This window comes from Hyalella azteca, unplaced genomic scaffold (assembly GCF_000764305.2).
Source record: "Hyalella azteca isolate HAZT.00-mixed unplaced genomic scaffold, Hazt_2.0.2 contig7818, whole genome shotgun sequence".
In the NCBI taxonomy this organism is placed as follows: Eukaryota; Metazoa; Arthropoda; class Malacostraca; order Amphipoda; family Hyalellidae; genus Hyalella; species Hyalella azteca.
This window is the reverse complement of record NW_025937932.1, coordinates 118,797-129,227: the sequence shown is the minus strand read 5'-3', so window position 1 is coordinate 129,227 and position 10,431 is coordinate 118,797. Positions and strand designations below refer to the sequence as shown.

The following is a 10,431-nucleotide window of genomic DNA, read 5'->3' as shown; positions in this document are numbered from 1 at the left end:
GCGTGTAGAGGCAGACACATCACTGGCGTGTAGAGGCAGACACATCACTGGCGTGTAGAGGCAGACACAAGCGCCCTCAGGGCACTCGTGCTGGCGCCGGCTACACCGGGCAGTCTACTGACCTCGCCGGTCTGCTCGGCTTGTTTCATAGCAGCTTCGCCTCTCTAGCTTCTCCATTCGGGCCTAAAATATTGAAAATATTTACAAATTTTCAACACCGTCAGCCAATCATTGACGGATTTTGAAGCGAAATCCACAAATTACAGATGTATAATCAGCCGCTACGTGTGCTTAACAAGTTTTGATATTACGGTTCCTTTTTCGAACTCTGGACCAACTCTTCCTTGCCGGGCATCTCTCGTTAAACTTGGCCTATCCCTTATACGTAAAAATGACCAACATTACCCGTGTTGCTTTAATGCCCGGGCAATTTGCTCGGAATATTTCTTTGTCACGCCATTTTCCGTGTAGGTATCTGGTAGGTTTGTGTCCGTAACAAGTCATGCATGGGAGTTATTTTAAAATTATGTTTTGGACACTGTTTATTTCGTATTTTTGAACGACGAAATGATGAAAAAATTATTTCACAAATTTGATGACGTATAAGAGCTTCATCGGGACGTGTACATTTTCCGCAAATAATAACATTAGGTCGCCAAATTTTTTATTGCTTTGGTCTCATAATGGCCAACACTTCTTCGCCCTGTTGGATATAATACACTCGTCATGCAGTCAGTTTATTAGCATTACAGCTAGTGGCTTAACATGATTGGTATTATGATGTCAGATATGCCTTCATTCGAAGTGGAGTGTTTATTGTTCTCTATAATAAACTAATTTGATAACATTTCACTTCCGGCTTCAATTCATAATGTATCTCTTTTCTATGTGCTCACTTATCGCTTTAGAGTTTCTTTCTTTCTGTTTTAAGTCGGAAATGCAGAACATTTTCCTTCGTTCAGTTTTCCTATCATGCTAGTTTATCCTTCTTCAGATCATGGTTTTTCATTCTCATCTCATGCATTTCTAATTTTTCCTTTTAGGACCCTGTTCTTTACTCCCCAGTTCCCGTTCCACCCCAACTGTCTCTACTTTCCTCAGCCTTCTTCGAATAGCTGACACCTCGGCGTGCGTGGCAAATGCACGGCGTGTGACCTTCAGGATGACGCAGAGCTGTTGCGTCTGCAGAGCTGTTGCGTCTGCAGAGCTGTTGCGTCTGCAGAGCTGTTGCGNCCGACGTCAACCGTCTCGGTGAGTGTGCTGACAGCACCCTGCCCGACGTCAACCGTCTCGGTGAGTGTGCAGACAGCACCCTGCCCGACGTCAACCGTCTCGGTGAGTGTGCAGACAGCACCCTGCCCGACGTCAACCGTCTCGGTGAGTGTGCAGACAGCACCCTACCCGACGTCAACCGTCTCGGTGAGTGTGCTGACGGCGCGTTTTTTTTTATGGCGTTTTCATCATTCAAATAATTTCTCATCAGAAAATTTTTCAAAACAAGTGTAAAATTTACCATAACAGAAGGCTATTTTTCCGAGGTATTCATGTTAGGCTGATGAAAATTTGCTGTAATTATGTTATTATTACGAAGAATATCTCATGATGATGAAGGCGTTAAAAATCTTGTATATATGAAGGGCCAGCAGTCAGACTTCAGGCGCCGATATAAACAGGAGGGATTAGCAGGCAAGTCTCGTCTATAAGTCAGCCTCCCCGTACGTTGCACTGACCGTTGCCAACGACCGTCCTGATCTATGATGTTGCTTCAAAATCATGTAACATTCGCTATTATGTTCTTATTCTCTAAATTTTTTGAACTTGTGATTTAGCTGGTCTCTGACACTTTCCTGAACAGTCGCCTGTTTAACGACGCATTTCAGATACTTTCATGTTAGTGACAGCATTTCGTATTTTATTTACGTCATATGCAATATTAATGCCTGTGATGTATGAACATGTATCTGATGTTCATCAGCTTTAAAAGCCAAAAGTTTGTTCTCTATAATTGTACTTGACAACAAAGTTTGTTTATTGAATGCATTTTCGAATTATACTGGATTGTTTAGATTATTACAAGTCGCACTATTGACTTCAGACATATCTAAACCTCGCTAGTATTTCAAAACTTTAACTAACAAGCCAAATTGCATAGGAATTAAATTTATTTGTCCTCTGAGTTTCTGTTGCACTAATGCAGCAATCAGGGTAATGTCAACTCAAGTTCGGTTAGGGTGCTAGGAGACTTCAACGCAGCTTGAGGAGTGATCTGTCAAATTGGTGCCCTAGCTGTATATTTTTGAATGAGTAAATCTCAGTTAAGGAATTTATCAAGTACGGTCAGTACTTCGCAATCACCCATATCAAATCAGTCGCCGATACTCTGTGCATGTCTAGCAAAGTACTTAAATTTTGAGCAACACTGTACTTCTTGAAACCCACCCTGAAGTTGCCAATAATCGAGATAAGTGTTCTTGCGCTAAGATTACTTATTATCAATATTTTCAGACTACGAAAAATAACCGACATTCGATTCCACCTTATGATGATGAGATTAACTCTAGAAAATTCAGGACATTCAAAGTCATGTCTGGCTTTAGAACTCAAAATTATTATCAAAAAGAATTAACCCATCTATTTAACTTTAGTTAAAATATTCAGCCGCGCGTGATCACGAGCGTTAAGTTTCTATGAGTAGGCGGCCTGGGCGTGTAGTTAAACAAGGCCGAGGAAGGAAGTTCGGGCTGGACTTGTCGGGAAAGTGGCTAAGTGTTTGGACTTCGTGTCGTTTTTGATGAGAAGCTTTTTCTTCTTTTTTTTTGTACGTCACGTAGCATTGGTGCGTGCTGATTTTGCCATTGACGTGAGCCTTGCACTTTACAAAGTTATTCTCATCACGTTGATGCACATGTTTGAATCCATCATATGGGATTTATTATTGAATAGTCCTTAACGCAGAGTCCGAATTTTAATTAATTATGCTGTTGACGCTGATTTAATATTTTTTCTTGGTGGTATCCGGCCATTTGTGCACACTCATTATTTTCATGCTTAAATCAATCGAAGTGATGTATAGAAAATTGCCCAGCGGTTTCTATTTGGTGTTTCATAAATAAATCAAAGTTCCGCGTAAATTCCTATAGTACGAGAAATGCATCTGGAATGTGCAGCATTTTTTGAATGGATGGTCTAATTAAAATAAAGGGGAAAGTCGGTCAGTGCAAAAGCAGTGGTTTCGTACAGCACGCACGGAGTTGCTATTTTTACCGATCGTTTGACGTGCGTCGTTCAGCCGTTCCGATGCCGGTCTCTGACTCGTGTCAATTTGATATTTTGTGTATGAATTTATTGCTTTTTGTGTAATGCGTCCAATGATTCCTTGCCTTAAGTTATATATGGAAAGTTGGTTTCAGACAATTAACGTTGCTTTGCTGCGAATTTGATTTTTAATCGTTTGGAAGATGATGGATTGCGAATTTGACATTAATTATACTCTTTATCGTCGAGTTCTTGGCGTGCTTCTACAGTGATAACGAAATAGAATAATTTTATAAAAGATTTCATGTTACCAAAGCTGTCTTACTGCGCCGAAGCTGTGCAATCCATCATAAATGATCCATCTCTCATATATGATGGATCGCTATCATGTGATCTACCATAACCAATCCTATTGCAATGGACTAACTGATCTGATCTTCAAATCCGAACAAAAAGCAATCATCAATGACGATTCGGGTTTTCAAGTGAGATCCATAAGCTGTCCATCAGACCAACACCTCTGCTTTGGACCATCAGACCCAACACCTCTGCTGCGGTCAGACCTGACACAGGGTCTATTGCACATTGCATGGTTCAGACCACACATGAGCTCCTCAACTTTCATGTCCGACTGCGTGCGGTTCCCTAATTTCCGTGAATTACTGACGTGACTTTCTAAGTATTTTTTTTTTTTCAAAAGGGGCGGAGGGCGATCCGGCTTTTTACATTCTGGTGGCATTCGTATTTTTGCAATTCAATATGGTAAAGCCGACGTATAATATATAGTGTCATTGTTTAATTTTCCTTATAGACTTTGTGAAGTCATACCAACTAACCAACTCCAATAAATCTTCATCGCAAATTTATCGATATTCAAAATCAAGGTTTACAACTAATAGGTTAATTGCAATATAACAATAAGAAAATGTCCCCCTAATTTAAAATTTTCCCAATGAGAGTCATTAAGCCCATGCACCATTGGATTTAGCGTATGCCTAATTTCAAATGAATTAATGCAATTGATATCAACTGGGTGCAGTGGTTTGAGGAAGCGAGACTTGGAAGATCCTGATTGCCTGGCTGGGCGGAAGTTCCGGTTACGTCGTGGGTCACCTTCCTTACCTGGGCGCTTCCTCCTTCCAATTTTGGTTTATTTCTCCCAAAGTTTTTTTTCGAGCATTTTTAGTATTCTTCTTGACTGGCTCCTTTTAAATCTTAGTATCTTTAGCTCTCATTCAATTGGCGTCTTCTATTTAATAAGGCTATTTCTGTACACATATTACTCACACTCGGTCTGTAACGTCACGAAAATGACAGCTACCAAGTATTTGAGGAAATTCGCGCAATCTACGTCGTAATCGGACGGAAAACTTTGAACGGTTCTTTAAAAAGCCTTTACCGACGCTATAGATACCTCATCTCAATCATTCATCCGAGACAGCATGCCAGTCGCGACCTGCTAGTAGATTCTACTAAAAGTATCTACATTAATTCAAATGTCACTCGTCCATATGAGGTCCGGACCGCATTTCACGCAGTATGTGTGGTACAGACAGCATTCGACTCGCATAATGTGTACTCCATGACAGGAATCAGGTGCAGGCTCATGAGGCTCAGTCTTCGTGACAATCTTGCGATACGTGAGACGCTGTCTGCCTGGCACCCGTGTGAGTCTTGAGACTGGGTCTGATGATATTAGCTCCGTGTTAGTTATGAGATGCCGTCTAATATTAGCTCCGTGTTAGTTATGAGATGCAGTCTAGTGATATTAGCTCCGTGTTAGTTATGAGATGCAGTCTAGTGATATTAGCTCCGTGTTAGTTATGAGATGCAGTCTAGTGATATTAGCTCCGTGTTAGTTATGAGATGCAGTCTAGTGATATTAGCTCCGTGTTAATTATGAGATGCAGTCTAGTGATATTAGCTCCGTGAAGTCACGAAAATGTGGAGTCCAATTTTATTTTATTTGGACGTGGATTCCAAATAAAATTTTCGTCGGCTGTGCTCATCGCACTGCAGTTGCCAGCAACTCGGCCTCGCCGACCGCTCGACAAAGTGGCGGGCGGTAAAGCGCCCGTCGACCTTCAAGCTTGTCGAGTCGTCCAGACTGCCTGGCCACCGTGTCGGGAATCACGGCCGGCTTATGGCCGGCGCACTAACTGCCGTCGGTGGCTGGGAAATGCCGGAAAGTTGGGTTTATGGTGGCTTGGTGATAAATTCCAGCGTGGACTATACTGCATTGCCGGTCCGTCATTTCCAAAAGAATTCGGAGGTGATATAGATGTTAATAAACTCTAATGTGGTAGAGTGAACTAATTACTGTTTCACTCCTAGGTTCTAATAGAATGCATGGAGATCACAACATATTTCTTATTTGTAATAAATCCACATTTTTAGTGTGTCTTTGAACTAAAACTGATACCAGTTGGTAATGGAAGCTACGTTTACAAGATGAGGAGTGTCAAAGGCGTTCTTTTAATTAACGACTCTCCTAATTTTCAGCATTTACTCACTAAAGATCGAGGTGACGGCATTCGCGTAATTATCTTCAAACTAGTTGCAATTGGCGCACCAAGTGTAACTAAGTTAATAAGAAAACATTTTAGACTAATCTTTGAATGCCAGCTCCGTGCATGGCTGTTCATAACTTATTAATGCTTCATATGTGCTTTGAATATCATCCGTAATAGAAAATTTCTTCAGTATTCATCCCGCGTGTAACTGTTGCTTCAAAGTGCAGTCAAGTTCTAGGAAGTTGTAGAGCGTTCTAAGTTCTTTGCATTGCTCGCTGCATCTTGCGATGTACTTCTCAACGCGCATATATAATTTCCATAAGCAAACTGAAATTATACTCTTCAATTCTAATAAATATTGTGGAACCATTTTTACCTGGGCTTCGATCATTTTTAGGCGCCACTTTTTTCCCTAATTTTTTCAGCTGATAGCCTCGAAACTACCAGCAGTAATCGTCAGTTCGAAAAAATAACGTGTTCTTACACTACAAATAGTGGAATTTGTGTTACGGGTGTTAACTAAAGCTGCAGTCACAATTAGATGCCGTGGAATTAATCTCTTTCCCATTTTTCAAACGAAAAACTTGTTTACTTGATCACATAAGTAGGTACTTATGATGATGTTAACCACCAGAAATAATTTTGAATATTAATAAAAATCCAAGCATCAATTCAAAATTTCATTACGATACCATACTACTGAAATATTGCCTTTTCACTCTAAATAGAAATTTGAATTGGCATATGGGTAATGTATAGTAATTCTGTATTCAAAAATGGAGTCTTGCTTTCTTCTCGCCTTGCGTGTGTTGAATTTGTATGCATGTTCACAAACGGAAGGTTTAGCTGCTTCCAACGATGACGTCATCGCTTTGCTGTTGACTAACTCTTGACCTTACTTTTCCCAAAAGAGTCAACGTTAAAAAAATCGCAACTTCTAAAAGGTTCGAAAGATTACCACTTGACCTACGTCAGAAGTGGCTATCAACACTCCAAAGAAGTGGCGTGTCGAGTAAATCATGGTCGATGAATGGTGGAGTATATACGGAGCTGAAGTCGTATATGGTAAGCCTTTGGATACGGAGAGGTTCAATATTAAGCATCCGCTTATTTGGAACACCGAGTGGCCATGCACGTTCCAGGCGTATTAGCCACAGTACGGTTATTAATTTACGCTTGCAATTTAGGATGGCTGGTCGAGGAAGAGGCACGCCACACAAATTCGATGATCTTGGGCAAATGTGCGCTGGGTTCGTACGTGATGAGAAAACGAATATTGGGATTAAATGCCTGGGAAATGTTTTCTTCTCTTTCTTCCCCTGATTTATTCCTCTTTTACATAATTAGAAAAAATTACCGCGTTCCGAAAACTACTTCAAGTTTGTAATCGAGTGCTCAGTAGTTCTATGCGAATATTACTAGTTGAATCATCTTAATGCTTTTGTTCTCGAATCGTAAATATTTTTTCCCCATCTTATCAGCGGCCGTTAAAAGGCCTCCCACCAATCGACCGATGCCTTCATGGTTGACTGGTGGTGAAGCAAACACGGTTGACCCTTCCCCAATAGCACGAGGATTCCAATCGGTATTCTGACCCATCATGACACATTCCGTTCTCAACTTGAATGTTATCCAAAATCATGCGAGTGTTAACCTATGCAGACAAATTCAATGACGCTTAAATGCCAATAACAGCTGCCTAAATGGATGACCGTATCCATGGTTGATGCGTACTGCAGTTGACCGTCTTAACCCTCTACCGCCTGACACGATTAATCGGAACAATATTTTCACAAGCCTATATACTTCCCAAAAAGGATATATACGTTCTAGTGAGCGCAAAATAACTTGCACTGATGGTTGCCGCCATGTACGACAACTTTAAAATGTTCTCTGTTGCGTACAAACGTCCTCAGGTTGCTACACTCAACAGTTTACGTATAATTTGCCGCCACGTACGACAACTTTAAAATGTTCTCTGTTGCGTACAAACGTCCTCAGGTTGCTACACTCAACAGTTTATGTATAATTCAAGTTGAAAGTCATGTTCCTGGAGAGTGACATATATACGGCGGTAGAAGGATAATGACGAAATCGGTGTTGCGCTACGGAAAAATGAAAGACTTATACAGTCCAAATTGTGATGCACTTTCTACCGCAATGCTCGAATAGAGAAATGGCGCAGCACAGATACTCACTTTTGCGGGACCAAACTGGGTCAGGATGACCTACCCCGAAGGCAAAAATTGTATCGCTTTTCGAACAAAATCTCACTCATTTCTACGCGTGTGGATAACTTGTGGATGAATGGCTGACCTTGGGTCGCTGGTGACCTGTCTGCATGCGCTCGACGTCTTGCTTCATCTCTTGCCGGCGTCGGGGTCGTCGCCTGTGTTTCGCACGAAGAATTTCCAAAAATGTGGCTAATAATTTTCGTCACGTCGACGTGTTGTCGTGACGCCCGCGGTGCCCTGCGACCACAATTCAAAATCGTCTCTGGATCAGACGCGGCCGACCGTAGGCCATGTGGCGGCTTTCGATTACCTGGCCATGATGTGTTATGGGTATAGAGGCAGTAGCTGCATGCGCTGGCTGGCTGATGCATTTTGATTGTCGGTGCAGAATTTAAGAAGATAATTTTACTTCTATATCCCTTCGTAGCATTTTAGTTTTTTAAAGCAGACATCGATATGGAGACGAGCATTTTAGAAGTGCTATTGAAAAGAGAAACGACTTTCAAATTAAGAACATGATACAACACACGTGGGTTTGTTTTATATAATTTGTTGTCCCGAACCGCTCAATAAAGAGGAGAACGATGCTTATGTTGATGAGCAAAACCTCATATTTCGAATAGCAAAACCTAATATTACGAAGTTTACCTTGGGTCTAATAATCATATGCTACAATGCCAAATGACTAGATTTGGTCAGAATCTCTCAGACCCCATTAACCACAGTTAGTCCAGATTCACGTGGCACTACACAATCTGGGGGTAAATTTTCCAGTTGCAGTAATAACGGCCCCTTGGTATCCCACTCTGCCTAGACACACTCCAGGTTACTGAGGTTAATGAAGTGTGCCTTGTTCGGCGCCGAGGATGCGGAGAGATGGTGGTGCAACCTCTGCAAGAGGTGATGAAAGTGCTGGGCTTTGCTGGACGCTGGGTACATGTGGGTCCAGGGCCTTGCTTGGTGCTCAGAACTACTGATTTCTTGGAACTTTTGAGTGCTTGGTATTGCTGATCACAGAAAACTGCTGGGTCCTAAGTACTGCTGAGCTCTGTGTTGTGCATGGTATGCAGATACCGTATATCTTTTGGCTCATTGCGACGGTCCTGGTAGCTTGTTTGAAGTCAATGGATGACAGGAAGCCTCAATGTTAGCAGTTCGTGAGTAGAAAAACGCTGCTGTGTTCGCCATTTATTTGCAGATAATGAAAGGTCGCCACTGTGTCTACAGCATATATATTAATGCTCGAAGGTCGTGTCTGCGGCCAGATTGCATTCTCTGAATGGATCGTTACTTGTTTCGCGCGGTAGTGTGTCCGTAATAGGAGCTACCGTATCGGAGTGTAGCGATCTATCTGTTATTCTTGAGAAGCGAGAGTTACATGGATGCTCATCTTGGATAGGTACGCTCTACGATAAGCGTGTCCAATGTCCATGTTATGTCGTACGCACCAGATAACAATTATAACGAAAAATTGCCTTAATTAAATGCAGTTATTGCAAGGTTATGTGATGTTTAAAAAATTTTTTACTGTATCATTTGAATCAATTTGTAAGCTAAAAATGGCCACGAACTCCAATTTGGTCCTTTCGAAATTCTTCTACTTTATTATTGTGACGAACACTGTGAATTTTAAAGAGTGTATAAAGAACCAATATTAAGTATTCATTTTCGCGGAACTTTGACGAGTGCACTACTGGGTGAACGGAGGAGCGAGCATGCAGCGCTGGGTCAAGGTTGGGCTCATACCTACATCCCTGCACCAGAGTTGGAAGGTTCATACCAACATCCCTACACCAGAGTTGGAAGGCTCATACCTACATCCCTACACCAGAGTTGGAAGGTTCATACCAACTTCCCTACACCAGAGTTGGAAGGCTCATACCTACATCCCTACACCAGAGTTGGAAGGTTCATACCAACATCCCTACACCAGAGTTGGAAGGTTCATACCAACATCCCTACACCAGAGTTGGAAGGTTCGATCATACAAACTTCTCAAAAGCAGTCTCGGTAGATCCGTAGCAACGTTGCTATTAGTTCATTCATTATCTGTACTGAAGGGTCAGAGGGTTCATACCAATATCCCCACACTAGGATACTAGGATCAGATGGTTGTACTACATAATGCTTTCTACATTCAGAGAAATAAGCGAGACGTTGTCCAAATAGCGATGTACTTTTTAGCTTGTATGGTCACTGTGACTCAGTTTGCAATCAAGCCACACACGGAAAGTGTGTCATTAATTGACAACATGACCCAATTATTTTTCTTAGTGTATAGGCAGCTGCATTACTGTATTGATAGAAACATGGTCTTCGCGCTAGGCACCTACCTGCTTGAAGCCTAGCGAGGGAACTAGGTTCGTATCTGCTAGTGTAAGCTAGGTGCTGTCGCTTATACCCACCGAAAACCAGTATTGATGATGCTA

General features: G+C 41.7%; 1 protein-coding gene across 1 annotated transcript in view; it reads left to right on the top strand.

The window, feature by feature from the left end:
- Nucleotides 1-1,188: 1,188 nt before the first annotated feature.
- The window catches only part of LOC108679147 (protein Hook homolog 3), a gene marked incomplete at its 5' end in the record, with an annotated part of 28,985 nt that continues 19,742 nt past the window's right edge, over nt 1,189-10,431 (top strand). Inside the window, one exon of the mRNA XM_018167731.2 lies at nt 1,189-1,293. Within this exon, the coding sequence (XP_018023220.2) occupies nt 1,189-1,293 (105 nt within the window). The remainder of the gene's footprint in view (nt 1,294-10,431) is intronic.